At 36.8% G+C, this 22043-nt stretch overlaps 3 protein-coding genes across 3 annotated transcripts; 1 reads left to right on the top strand and 2 right to left on the bottom strand.

Annotated features, from left to right (window-relative positions):
- The first annotated feature begins 290 nt into the window (after positions 1 to 290).
- On the top strand, positions 291 to 8513 carry LOC122291918 (U-box domain-containing protein 33-like). The gene is made up of 7 exons (XM_043099966.1): positions 291 to 802; positions 1527 to 1645; positions 2180 to 2289; positions 2648 to 3215; positions 4304 to 4852; positions 6706 to 7428; positions 8153 to 8513. Exons 1-7 carry the CDS (start codon positions 514 to 516, stop codon positions 8333 to 8335), a joined length of 2541 nt encoding a protein of 846 aa, XP_042955900.1. The 5' UTR covers positions 291 to 513; the 3' UTR covers positions 8336 to 8513.
- An 889-nt stretch (positions 8514 to 9402) lies between these two features.
- On the bottom strand, positions 9403 to 11224 carry LOC122291440 (epsin-3-like). Its single transcript, XM_043099158.1, has 4 exons — positions 10716 to 11224; positions 10468 to 10590; positions 10208 to 10369; positions 9403 to 10125 (listed from the first exon to the last, which is right to left on the bottom strand). Exons 1-4 carry the CDS (start codon positions 10853 to 10855, stop codon positions 9537 to 9539), a joined length of 1014 nt encoding a protein of 337 aa, XP_042955092.1. The 5' UTR covers positions 10856 to 11224; the 3' UTR covers positions 9403 to 9536.
- Positions 11225 to 14250: 3026 nt separating this feature from the next.
- On the bottom strand, positions 14251 to 17950 carry LOC122292366 (probable protein phosphatase 2C 4). The gene is made up of 4 exons (XM_043100687.1): positions 16078 to 17950; positions 15844 to 15957; positions 14746 to 15010; positions 14251 to 14641 (listed from the first exon to the last, which is right to left on the bottom strand). The coding sequence occupies exons 1-4, from the start codon at positions 17764 to 17766 to the stop codon at positions 14526 to 14528; spliced, it is 2184 nt and encodes a 727-aa protein (XP_042956621.1). The 5' UTR covers positions 17767 to 17950; the 3' UTR covers positions 14251 to 14525.
- Between the last annotated feature and the right edge of the window lie 4093 nt (positions 17951 to 22043).

Genomic DNA, 22043 nt, shown 5'->3' with positions numbered 1-22043 from the left:
TACAAGATTTGAAGGGATGTGCTAAAATTCTCCACTACATGAAGATCTTTTGGCATTTATGAGGATATTGAGTTCGAATCTCGAGTTTAGCTTAATTCTTTTAAAAAATATATATATAGATATGGTTATGATAGCTAAATAATTGAATAATTCGGTTTTAAGAGAATAAATAGATAAAGCTTTTTACAACTTTTTAAGAGAAAAATAGAAAAAGGAAGGAAGCCAACAAGTGTGCCTGTCTGTGTCTCTTATCAAGTCAGAACAAAAGTCTACCACGGCCACCTTAGGAAATGATAAAGAAAAGAAACCTGCAAAATATATTCCAACCGATCTCACTCTTCCACACGTTCAGCACCCTCTCTCTCTCTCTCTCTCTCTCTCTCTCTCTCTCTAACTATATCAAGTCACTGTAAAAGTCAAGGCTACCTGAGAAGACCAACGAAACGAATACTCGGCGAATATCTCCCAAAGAATCCACATCTCTCTCTCTTTTTGCCGGGCCCTCCGGCAAGAATGGAGCTCTTGCAGCCATCGCATCCTCCTCACCACTCCTTAGCGGGGGATCAATTTCACGGGCTCTCGTCCCCGTCGAGTTTTCGGTTCGGGTTTCACCAGGAGGTGAGCTCCCGATCTTGCCTGCCTGAGATGGTGGAGGAAGCTGGAGATGAGAAAGTACACTTGGCGGTCGGAAAGTCCGTCGACCGAGCTGTGGCTCTGCTTCAATGGTCTTTCAAGCGGTTTCGGAACCGAGAAATTTGTATTCTTCACGTTCATCAACCTTCTCATGCGATCCCCACTCTCTGTGAGTCTCTATCCCCTCTGTCATGAGTGCTGATTGTTATCCATTAAAGGGGTTCTGTTTGTTTTTTCCTGGGATACACAGATTTTGACGTGAATTATCTTGCTTGCTAATTGATTTCCTTTTTTGTTACAGAAATATTAGGGGTTGACTAGAATTCTTGTGGTGTGTGTTTGTTTTGTGTTAAATATTAGTGCTGATTGCTTGTTAATATACCCCATATTAGGGGTATATGGGCAGAAATATAAAAACATTATGCAGGCACGAATTTTAATGATATAAGAAATGTCCTTTGAGTTTCTGTCGTGTTTGTGTGATTATTAATTAGAAAAATATTTTCAAACATCATATACTATATATTTTTATTATTTGTATTTTTATTTTTTTTAAACTAATTGAATTTTGTATTCATCATCTATATACCATATGTTTAATAAGAAAAAAATTAAAAAAAAAAATGTGATGATTGATGGGTGAAAATGATAAATATCAAATCTCTATTAATTAATTTACACTTCGTCGTGGATAGAATATTGTTACTTTTTAGTATACTTGCTGATTTTTTTTAATTTTTAATTTTGTACTGTTAGCATATTTACTGAGTGATTTATGTTTTCCACAAGTTGTGAGAAGATATGGGATTCAACGGATCAATTTCTTTCACTTTCCTTAAATTTCTTAGTGTCCTGAATGGGCTGAACGGTATTTCCACAAATGCATTTTGCAGTAGGAAAACTACCGGCAAGTCGAGCCAACGGTGAAGTAGTGGCTGCACATAGAAGAGACGAATGGGCACAGACAATGAAGCTTTTAGAATATTACGTGAGCATTTGCAGTACAGAAAAGGTAATTCTTTATCTCCTATGCTTTTTGTTATTGTAGCTACCGATTTTATGCAGATTCTTTTTGAAATTTATATTTTGATTGTTCCATCAACTTCTTTATCTGACTTTTTTGGGTTCCAACTCGTTTCTTTGTAGTAGTACCATGAGTTCTCTCATAGAACTTATGATGCAAAATCAGTTGTTAGGTAATTATTTGCGTTTCCTTGGAGTCAAATGAAGTACTTCTTGCTATCAATGTTGCTGTTTGAGGAGATCGGTATTCTAACCATGGTTTTTCATCTGGTTTGGGACAAGTATGGTTTTTCCTTTTGGTAGAAGAGAATAATAAACTACAAAGTAATATAAAATATTTATCATAGATTGAAAATCAGAGCTCTTTAATTTACCGTCTTAACCCTTCTCGTTTCCCTTGGTCAGTTCTTGCCCTTTGTTCCCCAACAGTTGGTGACTTCAAAAATTTTAGGGAAATGTGCATTTCCCCAGACATGTTTTCCTCTGTTAATAATTTTTTGCACCACTCACTCTTACTTTACAGGTGAAAGCAAGCATTGTTACAGTAGAAGCTGACCAAGTTCAGAAGGGAATTGTAGATTTGGTGAACAGACATGGCATTAGGAAGCTTGTTATGGGGGCTGCGAGTGAAAAGTAAGTGGTGCATCTGTGGAAATCGTTATATCCTATATGCTAATATTCTAAAAAGTGACTTTTCCGGGTATTCAAAATTTATTTTTTAGATTTAAAAAAATATTTTTTGTGACAGTGCTTTAGCAAAATCTAATTTTTGTAACAATGCTTAAGTCTGAGTTCACCAGTACATCTTTAGCAAAATTTACTGATGAACTCCTGTTTTCTCGATGTTTCTGTACACATTGGAACATCTGCACCGTCCTTTTCGTTAGAGCAGCCCTTGGTTGACTAGTTTGCGGTTTCTTTCTTTAGTCCTTTTTTGTAATCGCTATATATATGAATAAATCTTGGTCTGCAATGCTAATGCTTTTTACAGTTGGATGAAGGTGAAAAAGAGCTCCAGCAAGGCAAATTATGCAGCCAAAAATGCCCCTTTATTCTGTGAGATATATTTTATCTACAAAGGGAAACATGTGTGGACAAGAGAAGCTTCCGAAAGCCCAAATCCTTTGCCTCCCTGTAGTAAACCTGAGATTACAAGTGACGAAGCCTGGAGATCCAAGTCATTTCAGTGCAGTAGGAATAATGCAATCCATCCAGAATCTCTTCAATCAGTTTCTGCTAGAATTACCCTCTTCAATGAAAACAGTAAGTGGGTTCAGGGTGAAACAAAACACGTCGAAGTGGATTCATTGCCTGCTTTATCCCATTCATCTCGCAATCTCCAGAATTCATTTTGTCCAACAACTATAAGCACTGGTTCAGAAAATAATTCTGCTGAGAGAATGGTGTCTTTAACTTCTGAACCAAAGGTTGAGGAAGAGGGCTTGTATAGTCAGCTAACAGAAGCCAGGATTCAAGCTGAGGCTTCAAGGAATGAGGTGCTTGTAGAGATAATGAACTGCAAAAAACTGGAGTCAGAAGCGGTAGAAGCTTTTAGCAAGGTAAGCATGAGCTTGATTCCTATTCTTCAATTAAGGAACTTGTTCTTTACAATCATGGCTCCTAGGAGTTAGGCTGTGGCTGAATTGGTTATGGGTCAACTTAGTTTATGCATCTTAAATTCTGAGAATTAAGTTATGCCTAATAAGGATGTGAACTTCTGAATATAATTATTTTTGCCAATGATAAATATATTCATTTCTTATCATTGGCAAAAATAATTATGCGCCTTTTGAGTTGACAAATGAATAGTTTTTTCCAGTTAGAAGGTGTTAAGTTTCTTTTATGCCTTTTGAAGCATTACTTGAAACGGATAGGTAGAGAACAGAAAATTACATGTACATGTTTTACATTCTTGCAATGGGCTATACAACGGGAGGCAGTTCTTGACCTTTCCTCGCGTCCTTCCTCCCTTGTTGTAAGTTTGTATCAACTCTTTAGCACAAGAATATGTTTGTATTTTACTACTTGGTTTTAGAAATATATCTATATATATAATACCTTAGACTAAATATATGTTTTTCTTTTTTCTTTTTCTTTTTTGGGAGGGGGGGGGGGGGGGGGTGTGAATGGGATTCTATATTGTCTATGAGGGACAAGTCTTTGCAATTGATAATAATTCCAAGGGGCTCCAATCATGATCTTGACTAATCCTTTTGGAGCATAAGTCCAAATGTGGCTTGGACTTTCATTGGATCTTTATAATCATATCTAAGTCAATCATAGCTAGAAGTGTGAGATTTAAGCTGCACCACCTACAATGGAATGACCTGACGAGAACGTCAAAGATTTAAGTGGAGGGAGACTGTAATACCCTGGATTGAGTATAGGATGGTGGTAGATGGGATCCGACATTTCATGGAAGGAGAAGTTCTTGCAGTTTATACAATATAAAGGGAATTCAATTGTAATCTTTGAGTTGTTCTTTTGAAGTATAAGCCCATATGTGGATTAAACTTTCTTTGCATTGTTAAAATGTACAAATGTACATCATGATTTTGAAAATATACACTATAAATTATACTGGGTTATTGTGTTCTAAATCTTGTGTGTTATCTCCCAATCTCAGAATTTTCTATTTCCTTCTCAGGTGAATGTATATGAATCTGCCCATGCACGTGAAGTTAAGCTCAGGAAGGAGGCTGAGGATGCATTGATTACTACACTACAGGAGCAAGAAAAACTCTTGGAAGAAAGAGAAGAAGTGACCATAGAGATACAGAAGACCATGAGAAATGTTGCTCTTTTAGACAGTCGTGCACAGGAAGCAAACCGTAGATGTGACGAAGTAGCTGGTGAGCTAAATTTAATTCAGGCATCCATTGCAACTCTTAGGCAGGAAAAGCAGAGGATCCGACGACAGAAATCGGAAGCCTTACGCTGGCTTGAACGGTGGAGACGTGGACAAGCTGGAGCTGCAAACTGCGATGGGTTCATTGGTTTTGTTGAAGGATTACCCGAGTTAGCTGAAGTTTCATTATCAGATCTGCAAACTGCTACATGCAATTTTTCTGAGAGTTTCAAGATTGGGCAGGGAGGATATGGTTGTGTTTACAAAGGGGAAATGTTGGGTAGAACTGTTGCCATAAGGAAGTTCTATCCCCATAACATGCAAGGACCATCAGAGTTTCAACAAGAGGTCTACTGTCTCCTTAATCTTCTCTTCGTCTCTCTCTAGTAAAATACATATTGACACTACAGTAGACAGAGGAAAAAGGCATAGTTTTTAGTTGTTATTTGATCCAACCCTCCGACCAGGAATACATACATGCTGTTATGTGTGTGTGCACGTGCGCTTGTTGTTTAGTAGTTTTTTTAAAGACCTGCCTCTCTGGTTCAAGCCTGTAGGGACTTTACGCAAGCTATATTGAGTACCATTCTAAGTCATTAAAACCTCAGTTAGGTGAGCTGCATAAAATTTATACTCTTCCAGCAAGTTTTGTGAAGATTTATAAGTGAGGTATAGAACACCAATAGGCTCTTCCTTCTTTCTTTTTTTTTATTTTTTATTTTTTGTTTAATAGTTGGGAAACCTCTCCAAGGTAGGGCCCTTTGGACCCATCCCTACAGAGTAAACCCCAGTCCCTTGCACCGCACCCTCGGAAGTTTCCCTACACAGAATAGTTAAATCGTTGGCTTTTCACCAGGAGGTGTAGCCCCAAAGGATTGTTTGCATCCATGAGGTGTTGAACCTTGGACCTTGGAAGGGAGTGATACCCCAAAACCAAGGCCTTCACCACTTGGGCCAACCCCTTGCGGTTAGAACCCCAATAGTTAGCACTGAGACACTTATTTTGTTCCAATACTGGTTGCCTTTTTTTGTACTGGATTAGCAAATTATAATCAGTGTTGAATCACATTTGAAATTTCGGTATGCTTCTACAATTTATATTAAAAGATCATGATATGTTAAGTATTTTCTTGAATACTCCTGAAGCCTTCAGCTGCTTTTATGTGCTGTTCTGAATTTCCATTGAAGCTTCAGTACTGATTTGAACTCAAACAAATACAGTGCCACTCAAATTTCTTATTAGTTACAGGGTTTTGGTTCTCTAATCCATATGTTTATTACCAAATTTCTGTTGGACAGTTCAGAAATAGGTTGCACCTCCCATATTTTGCTTTTCTGTTGAGAACTCCCCTTTAATTAAAGGAGTGAAGTTTACTACCTGCTGGTTCTGATACTATATGTTGGGTAATAAAAATTTTGATGAAAAATCGTTACAGATGGCTGATCTAATCCCATAGCATAGTAGCTCCCAGCCTCTCTTTGCAGGCAATTTGAAAGCAAAAAGTATTTACCTCTGTATGAGCCTTTATAATAGATTATATTTATCAGTTAACAATTTTATGTAGTACCTATATCACTTATTAAAAAAATACACTTCTGGGGCGCTCTGTATCTGCTTAGCATTGCAGGCTTGTTAAATGTACCATAGTTGGCTTATCCTATAAGTTTTTCCCTGATTACCTACCCTTCTATTTGCTCTCTGATTGTCCAGATGAGTTGAATGAGATACAAGATCTTATGTTTCCCTGAACTTTAGCCCAAGAAACTTCAGTTTCACATCAGGGCCTCTTTCCTACTCTCTTTCTGCTCACTCGTGGGGGGATCTTGGCTCCACGAAGGGGGAGCTGACTGAACATCTCATCCATTGGCAGGAATTTCACTCGCACCCTATCCACATTTCTTGTTCACCCAAGACGATTGTGTCGGGTGAACTGTGATCTCGTACAATCATTGTCGGGTGAGCAACTACTCTTCATCGTAGTACTAATGGGCTAACAGGTTACACTTAGGCCAAGTATCCTACAGAAACTTCTGAGCAGTTTCTTTTATCTATCTGATATTTCAAGTTGTGATGTATGGTTTCCCACGGAAGAAAAAACTATTACAAGATTTAGCAATCAGAAGATACTATTATCTTTCTTGCTTCAATGTCTAGGATACTTTACCTTCCATGTTTCTGACAACTTTTTTTGTGCATATAGGTTCAAGTTCTTGGTAAGCTACAGCATCCTCATCTGGTGACTTTGCTTGGTGTATGCCCAGAGGCCTGGTCCCTTGTATATGAGTACTTGCCTAATGGGAGCCTTCAAGATCACCTTTATAGAAAAAGCAATATTTCTCCCTTGCTGTGGAAGAGCCGAACTCGTATCATTGCTGAAATCTGTAGTGCCCTTTGCTTCTTGCACTCTTCTAAACCTGAAATGATTGTTCACGGTGATCTGAAACCTGGAAACATACTACTAGACACTGATCTAAGCTGCAAGATATGTGAATTTGGGATTTGCAGGCTGGTAACTGAGGAGAACCTTTATTGCCCCAGTTTCCGCCGGAGCACGGAGCCAAAGGGTGCCTTTACCTATACAGATCCAGAGTTTCAGAGAATTGGAGTGCTGACACCCAAGTCTGACGCTTACTCATTTGGTCTGATCATTCTGCAGTTACTCACAGGAAGGCCACCAGTTGGGCTGGCAGCTGAGTTGCGTAAGGCAGTTTCATGTGGAAAATTGACATCAATTTTGGATTCATCAGCTGGAGAATGGCCTGCATTTGTAGCAAGGCGATTAGCAGAACTGGGGCTGCAATGCTGTCAACTTAGCAGTAGAGATAGACCAGATTTAACACCTTCTCTGGTGAGGGAATTGGAGCAGTTGCACATCTCAGAAGAGCGACCAGTGCCATCTTACTTCTTGTGCCCTATCCTTCAGGTGAGTGATGCTTCTCGTGTATTACCCGAGTTGAGGAAGAGGACCAAATAGTAGTTAGTGATGGATCAAATTATTTTAGGGGTTGAAGAGCCAATAAGCAAAGCTTGCTAGCCTAAAAGCAAATTGTGGTCAAGCTGCGACCCCAACTAAATATGACTCTCTTGCCCGTGAGTTCATCTTTATTCCTCTTTTATGATGGAAAGAGAGAGCCGAAACTGAAAGCTTCATTGCTAAATGTACTGTGTCTCAGCTTGCCCAAATTTGAGTCACAGTGTAGCCCTAGATCTGTCTTCAATCGCTTATGATGCTTTTCAAACGGAGTACTTCTAAGTACCTTTGCAAAATCTGGACCAAGCAAGGCCCTGAACTCCCAAGAAAACTTCTAGAGCTTGGGTGGTGCTCAAGCTTAACTTGGGCTTAAACCAAGGTTTAATAAAGCTAAGCTGTGCTTTGCTTGGCTACTTTATGCTGGTACATGTGATTATTTCACGAGGGTGGAGGTACTCTTGCCACTTAGAAAAGATACATTTGAATCCTGTAACTTTCATGGAGATCAAATATAAACTCTTTCACCATAGCCCTTAGGTGAAGATGTAACTGAAATGAAAATTGTCACCTACTATGATTTGTTCACATCAAACAAATCTGGATCTTTCATTCATGCTTATCCTGATTCATATTGTGCGTCATTTCGCTTACTAATGTGTAATGGGGTTGGTTTCAGGAAATCATGCATGACCCTCAGGTGGCAGCAGATGGGTTCACATACGAAGGGGAAGCCTTGCGTGGATGGCTGGAAAATGGGCGTGAAACTTCTCCCATGACCAATTTGAAATTAAGTCACTTGCATCTTACTCCTAACAATGCTTTACGGCTTGCAATACAGGATTGGCTTTGCAAATCGTGAGAGTTCCTTTAGTATAAATGTATGTTTTGTATGTAGGTATCTTTGGTCATATATGTGTGGTGGTGCATTTTAATGCACCCCTTCTTGACCATAATAGGTATATTCAATAAGAGGGGGCTGATTGGTGTTGTTTTACTTCGCATTAATCTATAATGAAAGCAACCGAAATTGTGGAGTAGCTGGAAGAGCTTCAAGCGTTGAGTATGGAGAAGAGGCCAGTTGGTTAATGGTGGAGTTGGCCAATTTTTAAGCTCAAAAGATAAATTCATGAACATTTCTGAGGTGTATATTTAGCTTAAAGAATTAGTAATCAGCTTAGGAAGCAAATCCTAGGAAATTTACGTTACAGATGTAGCCAGAATGATGAAATACAGCAACAATTCATTCATGTTGAACTGGAGAAATTATCACTGACTATACTAGAATTAGAAACTAGCTAGGCCATTGCTCAGTTCAATGCAATTATAACAACAGCCGTGCGGCTATTGGGCGCACAGGCTAAAATTATTTTTTTATTTTTTTTTTCTTTTTTCATATTTTTTAAACATATTTAAATATTTTTAAAAAATAAAATAAAAATATATCAATACATTAAAAATTACTTTTTTAATTATTAAGCATATAAAAAAAAATTACTTAGCAGTACACTTGAATGGACAAGGTAGTTTTACTCTAATAAAAATCTAGTGTTGGAGGAGAAAAAAAACGTTTACCGAAAAAGGCTACCGAACCTTTCTACCGATGTGCAGTTTGCATTTTTTCTTTTTTGCTTTTTTTCTAGTATTTTTTAAATTCTTTTAAATATATTTTTAAAAATTAATTTAGTAAAAAAAAAAAAAAACAGAATAGTAGAAACTGTCACCTCTTGATACACATCCTCGGTGGCTTTATCATTTTCCTTGTTCCAAATACTGCCTTTTCAAAGGCATTAAGAATTTTTGGGGTGATGCTCCATTTTGACCGATCCTTTTTTTCCTTTTTTTATCTTTCTGGTTTAGTTCATATCTACATGAACTTGAGTGTAGTGCTATGAATCTCATCATTTGAAAGAGAAAGAAAGTCGTAAATTTATCTGATCAAACCAATCTTGATAAGAGTTTCTAATTAGAAGCTTAATGACAATTTCTCTCTTGATTTTGACAAGCATAAACAGGAAGAATCAAAACTCAGCTAGTTAACTGATTATGGATCCTAATATACTCTATTTCTGTGGAATCTGCATAAGCAGGGAGGCAGTGGTTTGATTCTCAGTGCCAGTAAAGGGATGATCCTCTTCCACGGACATCTCAATTCTGGGTTCATTATTCTTACCATCCAGAAGCGGGTTAGACTCTCCTGTGAAGTTCCATCTGTGCAACTTTTCCTTTTTAGGAACCATGTTTTCTTTGTAACTCGTCAGAGTTCCATCTTTCTCATGCACCTGGCAATTGCACAAACTGTCCCAAGATCTCTCATTCACCACTTCATTTCCAGACTGGAACATTACAACCTCATGGCTTTGCTGTGATTTTTTAACTTCTTTGGGCAACCCTTTGTTTGAGATTGAAAACTGGTTTTCCTGATTTTCTTCATTGTCGAATTGAGAATTAGACCTCCCGAGTGTTGTTACTGAGGATGATTCAGTTAGCATGCCTTTTGCTGGAGATGACAGATTGCTAAAGCTCCCAAAACCTTGAATCCCTCTTGTTACATTCCGAGCTCTGTCTCTCTCTTCTTTGAGAAGAGGGCCTTTCTCAAGCAGCTTCAGTATTCTTTTTGATTTCTTTCTAACAGCAAGGCCCCAATCAAATCTGCGTGTGAATATGAGGATCTTGTCACGACTACATAACATAAAACCACGCAATAAACTTGAAAAAGGTTACAATTACAGACCCTTTCTCGTCAATATAGTGAAAGCTCTCCATTTCACCAATAGCATCTTTATCACTTCGAAATTCTCCTGCTACACTCTCTGGTCCATGGGTTAACAAGCGCTCAAGTACAATCAGGGAATTGTAAGAGACCCTCCAGTTCTTTCTTTCAAATTTCAAGAATCTGATGCGCAAATATAACAACATCAATACAACAACATTCTTCAATATCAAATTGGCAAAATAGAAGAAAAAGAAAGACATATACAAAACACCCTGAACCTTTTGTGCAGGATTTCCACAATTCTCGTATAATCATCTATTTCAAAAGCAGCCCTTGAAATGGAACGCAGGGTAGGCGTGTCTGGAGCCCATGTGTTTCCACTTGTAGCTTCTTCTGTCATTCTGCAAGTATTAAAAGCATCATACGAAAGATACCCATATCAGAAACCAAAATAATAGCTAATTCCAACAACTACCCAAAACAAGAAAAACAAAACCATAAACATAAACTGAGCCAAACAACTTACAGTTGTGCAGGTGTGGCATCTGTGAGAACCAATCTAGCAGTCTTGATTTTCTCTCTGAAGAAGAAAGAAGCTTGTCTTTTCAAGTCATGGAAAGATGGGGTGTCCATGTTGCTGCCACTGTTTTTGCTCAAAACAAACATGTTTAAGACGAAAAAGATTTTTTTGGTGGGGAACAGTTCCTAGGTTTGCTTCTAAGAAGAGAATAGAGTTCACCAAAACGAGAAGGCACGACTAATCTTTCTATCAAGCAATGTAGGACGTCTGCAGATGTAATACCTAATCCTTACGAAAAAAATAAAAACATTTTACTTCCATTGATAGTCTTGAATCAGGCGAAGAATTCAAAAGAGAGAAAGAAGCTTGAATAATGAAAGCAACATCTTTGAAAACTCAACTTAGTGATGTGTGAAGAATGAAGATCTCGTCTTTGAATCTCGAAAACATGCATTTGAAAAGAAAAAAGGAAGTATGTAAAGTCAACATCTCCACAGTACTGGACAGCGTCTGTTTCGGTTTGAATTTGAAATGGTCTATCAGGTAAATATAAAATATTATCCACAAGAGCGGTGCTACTCTGCTGTGCATTCCTCGTTTTGACCGCACGATCGTTTTTTTTATAGATTTTTTTAATTTATTTAAATATTTTTAAAAAATATAAAAAAAATATTAATATATTTAAAATAACTAAGTAAAAAATAAATAAAAAAAAAAAATTTTGTGACCAGCGGTCACTTTGAGGGGGCATGAGGAGAGGGCACACAAATATTTTCCTATCCACAAATATTCTCGAAATGCATTTCGGTAGAGATCTCAAAGTATGTGACATACAAAGGGATCTAACAATATTTATTACGTCCACAAGAACTCTAAATATTCTAACAATATTCTAAATATTAGGTATTACCCATTAATCGTGGTGAATATATATAAAAGAAAAATATATCAATTGAATTAACAACTTAGAATTAGGCCTAAGGCCTGTGGCCTGATGGGACAAAACTCACATCTCCAAAATGGCATTCGACCCTTCTTCCCCAATGTATTAAAAAAATTAAAATTAAAATTAAAAAAAAACTTAGAATTGGCTATCTTATCCTATAAAAGGAGAATATATATATATAGTCATATACTGTACTAGTTGAAGTACAAGTCCATCGATTCTCCATTCCATGCGTTAGGTTTAACTTAAAATGAATGGATATTTCATTTATCTAAGTAATCAACAAAACCCCATGGTAATGATATTCTACTGTTTATTTGAGCCTCACTCATACTCATATATATGTTGTTTTAAGGAAATTTGTTTAGTAATCCGATGCTTTTGTTAGGTTAATTTTGTTTAGTAAAAGAGTTTTGTTATTTATTGTCCCATGCACTATATACCACATTTATTTTTATTTTATTTATTTTGTTCCTCATAAATTAATTGAGTTCTTCTATTTTTTATCAATACACCACATCTTTGGTAAAAGAAAAAATTAAAAAATTATATGTAGTGTATAGTGTGGATAATGAGTAGAACTTTTCTTAATAAAAACATTTATGTTAGAAAAATTTTATTCATTATTCTCACACCACACATAATTTTTTAATTTTGTATTTTTTTCTTACTAAATATGTGATGTATGAATGATGAGTAGAAAAACTCAATTAGTTTAAAAATAATAAAACTAAAAATAAAAACAAATATTATGTGTGGATGATGAGTGGCAAAACTCGGCAGTCTTAAAGGTTGTCACATGGAAAATTATTTTTCTTATTTAAGAAAATTGAAAATAAAATAACTTAATTTGTATTATTGAAAAAAGAAAAAAGAAAACAGAAAAAATTTGGAGTAAAAAAAAAAAATGCTGGCCAGGTAAATAGGTATGAGATGCGGATGAGGTAAAGTGACACTAGTTTACACGAGGCAAGCCCAAACTCGATGTCAAGAAAGCCCAGCCCATACAATGCTACTCTAGTTTAGATTTTGGACAAAGCAGAGCCCATTTCTTTTTATAGGCAGGGGCACATATATCTTTGTTGAATATTGGCCCAACCCAAATAATAAAGCACCCCACACCTATCTCTTCAGGGCTTAGCAACTACAATCCTAGAGCATATTTGAATTAAATATTTATATGATATAATTTAATTTAAAAGATAAATTTTTAAATTTGAATTTTATAAATAAAATTTTAATATTCAAATGATATGGATGATGTACACCAACTTAAGATATCATTATTGATAATAAAAATACAAACTTTCTACTTATATATTTACTTATAGAGACATATACATAAGATGATTAGAAATAGATATTCTTTTCATAAACGCGATTATACCTCACATTCTTATTCATTAGAAATAGAAATATAAACTGAGTCTTTCAACATTTATTGATCCCATAAGAAAACTCATTTCGCGTGTCCATTTCTCATAATTAAGACATTCAAAGCTACACAAGTTTGAATTGGGTTCCGAATGTCGTGTAGCCATGGTTACCTGGGAAGGAAGGAAAGGTTTATAGGGAGGGAGGGAGGGAGAGAATGAGTGAAATCTCAGTCAGGAAATTTATTGACCAAATGAAAGGTTTTAATTTCATTAGCCGGAACCATGGCCATGTCTGATACGGACATCTCCCAACTGCATCACATTTACGGTCCCATTCGAAGCAGATAGCAGTTAAGAGGATTCATTATAATTGGGACCCTCCAACTCCAACTGGGTCTGCACTCTGCACATCCCACAGGACTCTTGTTTCTCCACGTTAATATGCATCAATTGCTTGGTGGGATTTGGGTGGGTTTATTCAAGATATAAGTCAAAATTATTAGCCTCTAATCATTAAAAAAATATATTGATGATGTTAAAAAATATTGTCCCATAACAAGTAACACACTGGCTTACACGTAGCGAACTTCTAAAATGAATATTCAAATGTTAACTCTCTCTTAAAATAAAGACATTTGAGGAAAGAAGGAATTTTGCACCATTTTTAATTTGCACGTTATTCTTTCTTCAACTTCAAAATGGCATCTGTGATATGCATAAACCTCTCACCAATTGGAAATATTTATACCTACCTTTTACATGGAGGATTGTTGAAAACAAGATTACAATGTTATTCAAAAGGCACCGAAGGGAATGTAGAGGTATATGCTTGAAGGTAATGCGCCAGATCAATGGACATGAGCACCTCTAGAAGGAGCTAATATGGGCATCTTGATTAAATTAGAGAGGGGAAGTTATTTTAGTAGAGTATTGCTCATGGAATATGGTGATGGGATTGGAGAGTGCTTCTGACTTTTGTGCAACCAATGCATCCTCGTCAAATTGGGAAGGAAAGGGGAAAAGTTTAGAACCCAAATACTAAAACCTAGTATTCTCGTATTCTCTCATATGGCTTAAATGTTGGGAAACAAGTAGTGAAGAATTGTTTACAACTTATAAGGAGAAAGGTGGGGGGGTAAAGATGCCGATGCTGACATGACGAAGTGTTGGCAACCTCTTACAGTTGTGATAAAAGAATTGCAGAAAGTGATGGTTGTGATGATTCCGAACAAAACCCTTTTTCCAAAAGGAATGCCATTTATTAGAATATTACAATTTCTCTATGACAGTTTATAATCAACCTGAACCAGCTTTTACACCTTTACAACCCTCCCCCCCATCACCCAGTAGATTGCCAACTAAGATCCTTGAGGCACTCCGGGACCTTAATTGTTAATTTTGCAGAGATGACCAGGAGGAAAACAGCAAAAAAAGGGGGTGATGCTGACTTTGTAACCAGATGCCTCTATATCTTCTATCTGTTGTTTTCTCTATTTATACACATGACCTCCAAATCCTTCCCTCTAAAGAAATAACAATTATGGAAACATCATCATGGTAGCGCCGCCGATCCCCTTGTGGTATTTCAAGTAATTCGTGGAAGTCCATACCTGTAATTTAACAAACCAAAATTCACTAAGTTTAGATTTCAAGAGTAGAAGAGAATGCTTCTCTGTCATGACAATTCTATTACATGTTGAAATACAAAATATACCAGCTTTCTTTGCAGCACGAAACAACACTTCCTCAACCAGATGTTGTGCCGGGTCTCCTTCAGGTTGCAATGTGATAAAAAGTTCAACTTCCGAAACAGCTTCTTTGTTCGTGAAGTATTGGTAGAGCCCATCCGAGGATAATATCAAAAACCTGTCTTTTGGGCCTAATCTATGGTGGTACAGAGATGGGACACAATTTATGTATGGGGAAGTCCCCACGTAGTCTATTCTGAACATCTCCAAAAGTGCATTGTTCCATTTACGCTGCAGACAGCCAAGACAAATCAAGTGTAAGAAACGGCAGAACAACTTCTCAATAGTTCAAGAAATTTAGGCAGATATATTTCTGCAGGAGCTAAAGCAAACATAAAAACAGCACTGTATCAAAATGTTCCACCATCCATCCATTTAGACAGATTTCTACTAAGAATACATAATGTTCCTATCAGAGACATGCTCATAAACCTGATCTGTGTGGTGGGCAGAAAGATATGCATATAGTCTGTGTAAAGGTTATGACAGAAACTAGTGTTTCAGATTAACAAGGAAGAGAGACTAGACATTTTTAAATTGGCTGATGAGTGACAAGCACATTGAACTATGTGGCTAATCTTCTCTCATTTAAAAAATTTCATACAAAACAGGTGATTTATTTCCAATGTTTCTGTCAAGCAACAGAGAGAAGCAAACATGTCACCATAGCTCATGCCAGCAGCAGCAGCAGCATCAGTCGTTGAATCTCTTTGGATAAATTAAGTGCTCTGTTAAGCAAATGAAAATGAAATATACTAGGAGGAGAAGTTATCATTGCTATTCGAAATGTACACCACTGCCATTATTAGTCCTTTTGCTATGTTTATATATGTTCTAGATGAATAGCTGTTAACACCGGCCTACATCACAAAGTTAAGTATGAAAATGTTTTCAACAATTTATCAAGCTCTACAGTCTGCAGAATTAAGCATGAGTTCCACAAAGCGATGTCCTCAGAATTTACTTTTGTCAAACACTGGTAAAGGAAGCCCAACGAACTATTTATTGTTAAATTCCAATAATGAAAGCTAGTTGAAGCTAGGAAGCTAAGCATTTTAAGGTACCTGCTTGAGAAAACCAGCGCCAAAAGCCCGAGTGACCTTCAATGAACCCTTCACACGATCATTCATCACAGCACTAGCATCATCTGGATGTTCATTCTTTATTCTATGAACCTCCTGCAATGCAAACCAACATTGATCCATCAAAGACAGAGACGCAGAGAGAATCTACTCACACCATTCAATCTGCTAAAACAATCTCGATAAAAAAGCGACAATAGAAAAAGAACTTCGTACCTCTTCCACGCTAGTGCTATGATCCACGCTAAGCTGAAAAGCGGTCAGATTCGGTCTATCTCCGTCGGACACTTCGAGATCATGCGTTGTTTCTTCATTGATCCTCTCCAAGTCCTCCCGAATCTTCCCAAGCCAATAATCGGGCTCGGCCTTCTGAGCCAGCACAGCTCGACTATCACCCACATTCAACACATACACATCCTCACCCTTCATTAGCATTATGAGAACACACGAACCCATCAACGCCAACTCTGGATTTTCCACTAACATCTTGTCCGCGATGTCCAAGTAGGCTTCCTCTGTCCTCCTCAGAGCTTGCGAAAGCGCTTTCAACACGTCCGCGTGGTTGATAGCTCTAGAACCATCCGACCCAGATTTATTAGTACTATTCAGTAACTGTTCCTTTAATCTACGGTCGAGCTCCACTCTCTCCCGGTCCCATTCACACTTCCACCGCCACCTTCTCTGATTCTCCTCCCATTTCTTTTTGCTCTTAGAAGTGTTCTTTCCCCCCTTTCGCTTCCCATCATCCCCGCTTGCACACGGATAATTCTCTGGCTGCTCAACTACGCAGCGAACACAAGCATCACCCGCCGTCCGACTCATCGAGCTATTCCCATCGGAATCTTCCATTACCGAATTGGAGTTCGACTCGCAATTGGAAGTTTGGGATAAAAAAGGGGAGGAAGTGGCAGGGGCAGAAGTAATTGTGCTCGTAGCTGATTCAAACCCGTCGTCCCATAATAGACCCTTGACCTCCTTGTGAACGGCAGGGTACAAATTCGACAGCAAGTAATCGGGCGCGTCGGGGCCGTTGAACCCATCGTAAATCCCAACAAAAACCCAGCCACGCTCCTCCGAAACGACGACGTGGACCCGATCTTCCCCTGCTTTTCCCTGAGCCCACTGTAGATTCTGACTTTCAAAGCAGTCGTCGTCTTCTAAGCTACCATCGCTGCTAAAATTCACACTGCTCACTGTCAAGTTCTCATTGTGATGCTTCTCCGGCCCAATAATCCAATCAGGCTCTTTTACTACGCCGCCTTTGATGGGAGCGACCATCGAGTTTTGCTGTCCTCGAGACATGGCTTTTGATATTGCTCGCCGAAGGACCCGAATCAGCTTCCCTTTTCTCGATCTGTTTCTAAAAGCGAAACCCCCATGGGAGAAGCTCCTCGGGAACTGATCAGAGAAACCCTTTTCGATTGGACCAGAGTACAGCCCGCGATCGAGCGGACCTGACATGAAGCTCCTCTCAATCGGGCCCGATAAGAACCCTCTTTCCAGCGGTCCCGAACTTGGAATCCCGTACAGGTTACCTGAAATAGGACCCGAATTCATCAGATTCCTCGGGATTGGTTGGAGAGGAATCGACGCAAAGGAGGTGGAGCTCTCGAACGCCGCGGCTCGATCAACACTATGGTAGGAATAGACGTCTACGATGGACGTGGACAGAGGAGTCCACGTGTTGGCGCTCACTGAAGCGCCGGAGATAGTTTTGAAGGTGGTGGTTTCTTCGGAGTGGACTTTGGACGAAGAGAGTCGTGTCGGGTCAGGTCTTACGTAGCAGAAGGAGTGGCCCAGACCCTCGTCAAGAGGATCCGATAATAAAAACGGAATGTCCGGTCTCCGGCGAGCCTCTTCACCGCCGGTGAAGCAGACAGTGATCTTTCCCAAACCGTTGCCCATCTCCCAAAAAGAATGAAAAAAATCTTAACTTTTTTTCCGTCTGATCAACACCCTCTATATGACTATAATCTCATGGCCGATTCACTCAGAAAGAGCCAAAGAGAGAAGGTGAAGGTGAGAAGAAGTAGAAGAGGAGGTTGAAGAGAGAAGCGTTGACTTTGGGGCTTTTGAAAATAAAAATTCGGATAAAAAAAGAGGAAAGAAAAGAAAAAAAAACTCTTTCTCTTTTTTTGTTTTAATCTGTATTTTAAACGTTTGTGTTTTTTTTTTTTTTTTGGGGGTGTGGGGCGTTGACTACGGGGTACGGTTTAAGTAAACTCATGGGTTTAAGTTTAGATCAGCTATTATGCCTACAACTGACAAAGGAGCGTGGCTCGAACGCTCCGTTGTAAATGGACGGGATTTGTAAGACGTGGCCAGGGACCCACACGTAGAAAGATAGATACGAATCTGCGCGCGCGGGTGTGATTCGTGCGCGTGGAATTAGTGTGGAGGGTCATTAATTCTGGTAGAGATCGAAAAAGTCAAAGAGCGAAGCCCAATAAATATGACTTGGGAAGGCGTGCCACGATCGCCGTTGGATCGGGCGGAAGTGGAATCATGAAGCAACTGGTGACCGACGCGTGGCAGTCATTATTCCCTTCCCCGTTACGGGAAAAAACAAAAAAAAGTTGGGGTGGTTGCGGATCACTGATTCACTACGGTGTACGATAGATTTATGATATTCAATTGAAATTTACTTTAAAACACTGTTGAAGGATTCGCAGTTTTACTTCCTGCCCAAGTTTTTGAAGGTTGACATTTCTTTGTTTCTTTGCTTTTTGAAATTCAATGGATTAAATTTGGAAACTACCAGTCACAATATATTTTAATTTTTTAATATTTAATATTGTTCTTGCTTAAATTCTAACCCATAAATATTATTTTATTATTAAATCATACATCATTTAAATAATAAAATTTAATTTATAAGCATTTTATTAACGTGTGTTTTTACATAAAGATTTGAAAATAGAATTTTTGAAAAGCTTTTAATATTATATTTATTTAACCATTAAAAAATATACATATTTTTTTTTATAATTATAGTGGCTCTATAACAAAAGAGAGAGATAGACATGATACATATAAATTAATATTTAATATAAATCTTGTAATATTCAATAATATGTTTTTTTTTTTTTTTATAAAGAGGATGAGAAATTCCGAATCTAGAATTTTCATTCAAAGAATCGGTCATACATTATCATACTATTAAACTTTTAGCATATTTAATATTGTTGGTAGAAAAGATCTAAAACCATGTGATATGTAATTTAATGAAAGAATTAATTAGAAAGGCATGTCCTTGGAAGTTGTCTTTGAATTTGTGTGCATTTTACTTGGAACTTTCTTTTCTTACTTTAATATAAAGTCAGCTACAATAATTAGCGCGTGTACAAGTTTCGTATGCCCACAAAACCATACCATAACAACTTCTCACGTCTGTCTAAACTTTGCTTAATTGCTAATCCTGTTTGAAATGACACATTTAGCCGCATTCAATTTCTTTGTTGGATATCAACGCGTTGGAAATTTGGAATATGGACTTTTCCTGTTTCTTTCACAAACTCAGACCTCTGTTTTTCTTTAATTCTTCCTTTTAAAAAAAAAAAATCCAAGTAATTAGCCTTATTATGGGTTGTTGCCATGTGGCAATGAAGTCACCTTGGAGTATGATGAGATGGAGGTAAATGGATCTTAGGTACATAATTACTTCCCCCAACACCACCAAAAAGAAAAGAGAGGGTGGTGGATGGGAACTATCCCAATTCCCTTATACTGTAGAAAATATATTAATATTATCTGAGGGGACTCAAAGAACTTAAGTTGGGATTAAAGATTAATAATAATAATAATAATATGGCCATTTCATTTGAGAATTCAAAGCAGCCATCATTCAATGTTGTGAGTGGAGAAACCTTCCTAAGCCACCATCTCCACGATCTCCCACATTGCTTGCCCCCACCCACTCTTTTCTTTTTTTTCTATCCTTTTGTCCTCTTTTAACAGCTGCTCAACCTTGCAGTGTTTTCGATTAAATTAATCTCAAAAATATTATCATGAGTTGCACACTTATTGACTTCACTGTGTACATCTTTTTAATTCATGAAATTTCTTAGAACTTGACAATGTGCAACTTCCAAAGTTTTTGTACATCTTTTTACCTAAGTCGTCTTCTTCCTAACAAATACAGTAGGGGGCTGTATGAGTCGATAAACACTTCATGTTGTCACGTTGCACTTTATCCATTGTTGCCATGAAGATTCCTATACACTTTCTCGAATACGACCAGATGTATACACTTTCTTGAATATGTTCTTCACACCAGCTTGCAAATAGAAATACTAGATAAATTCTTAGTATATGACGAATCTTAAATTGCAAGTGAAACTTCACAACCCTAGTCCAATTGTATAGGTTTTCCATGTAAATTGTCACTCGATGACCAGCGTATTATTGAGAAATCAATTTTTTCAAATCTCTAAATAATAATAATATTAAAAAATAATATTATAATAATATTTTATTCAACTTTCATCCAAAACTATCTCATCTCATCTCAATATCCAAACAACTTCTTATTTTCTTGACTTGATACATGAACTACTTAACAACATAGTAAGTCATGAACATACTATATTGCATAATAAAAAAATTATAAAAAAAAAAAAGAGTAGAGTTTATAACAATTTTCAAAGACTTACCTATGCAAAATTTTAATAAAAAAGGATATGAGGTAATTCTTTTGTATGTCAACTCTCTAGAAGCGATTATTTTATTTATTATATTTCTGTAATGGGGGAATAAAAGCCAAAGAAACTTGAATGGTCCGTATCTTGAACAAGGATTTGCAAACCTAAATTCATCCATTCAAGCATAAGTTGGTTGATTTTTTTAAACTTGTCTAGAAGATCAAAGATAATGGCCATGGCCGCCTAATTAATTAATGGATTGACTCATCATGAACTTTAAGCTGGTAATTAATTAATATTGCATAATAATGCTGCTTTGGACCCTTAAATTATATTGACTTGGATTTTAATTATTTTATAAACTGTAAATTAATTAATGTGCAAGCTTTAATCTTTTTCATCCATCCATTGTGGGTGTTCATGTTGTTGATCGATCTGTTCCTTTTAGTGGCTCTTCTTTTATTACATGGTGGACCGTTGGGCGTTGGCTGGCTTTACCTGTAATTATTTTGCTTCCATTTCAGCAAACCCTAGCTAACAAGTTTAACGTACATTATCTTTATGATATTTTACCCAAAAATCGAACCCATAATTACAAGTTGAACTTTAAAAAGTAAAGTAATTTTGGCCATCTTTAAGATAGTGGTGGAGGAGTAGTACTACTATCACTTAACTACCCAAGTTGATAATAATTAGTATATTTATGTCCATTAGTTATCTAAACGTGAACGTTGTTGTCAAATTATCATTCTCATCCTCTGATTTAAGATTTAAATTAATAATTAATGTTCGATCTTATATATATATATATATATGTTGATCTTCTAGATGAATTTCATCTTACATGAACAGTTGTTTTATAATTAAGTGCTCGAGACAATAGTTTTCGGATATCTTGTACCCTTGATACTGCCGGCACTTTAAGAAAAATGTAGTTGCGAATAGTCTTTTTGTTACAATAAATTAATCATAAAAATTTATTTTTCTTGAGGTGCTGTTGTGGAACTAGAATTTTCAAGTTGGGGTAACATTATGAAATCATGTTTTCTTGGAGGGTAAAATCAATTTTTGATTAATGTTTTATACAAATTTTAAATATATTAGTCTTGCACAGATTTTTTAAAAAAAATGTGGATTCTACCCTGAAAAAGTATAAAAATAATCATTTTATTTTGATATAGCCCACCTTTTTACATAAATTTAAGCAGACTTGTATATTTATGACAATTAATTAGAAAACAGAAATATTTTAAGGAAAAAGTAATTATAAATCTTTTAGCATGGAGTTTAGGCTAAGTTTGGGATCACATCCAATACTATGTGTTTAACAAAAATAAAAGATCTCATCTCAATTCATTATTACAATTTTTTTAAATTTTAATATAAAATATAATAAACAATTTAACTTTTTCAAATTTCAATACAAAATTAATATTAAAAAATTATATTATAATAATATTTTATTTATTACTATTTAAAATATCTCATCTTATCTCATCTCATCTGTGTAACCAAACATTAGTGTGTACATGATAGTTTTTA

The sequence above is a fragment of the Carya illinoinensis genome, chromosome 13, assembly GCF_018687715.1.
Source record: "Carya illinoinensis cultivar Pawnee chromosome 13, C.illinoinensisPawnee_v1, whole genome shotgun sequence".
Lineage (NCBI taxonomy): Eukaryota > Viridiplantae > Streptophyta > Magnoliopsida > Fagales > Juglandaceae > Carya > Carya illinoinensis.
This window is presented reverse-complemented; position numbering and strand designations above follow the sequence as displayed.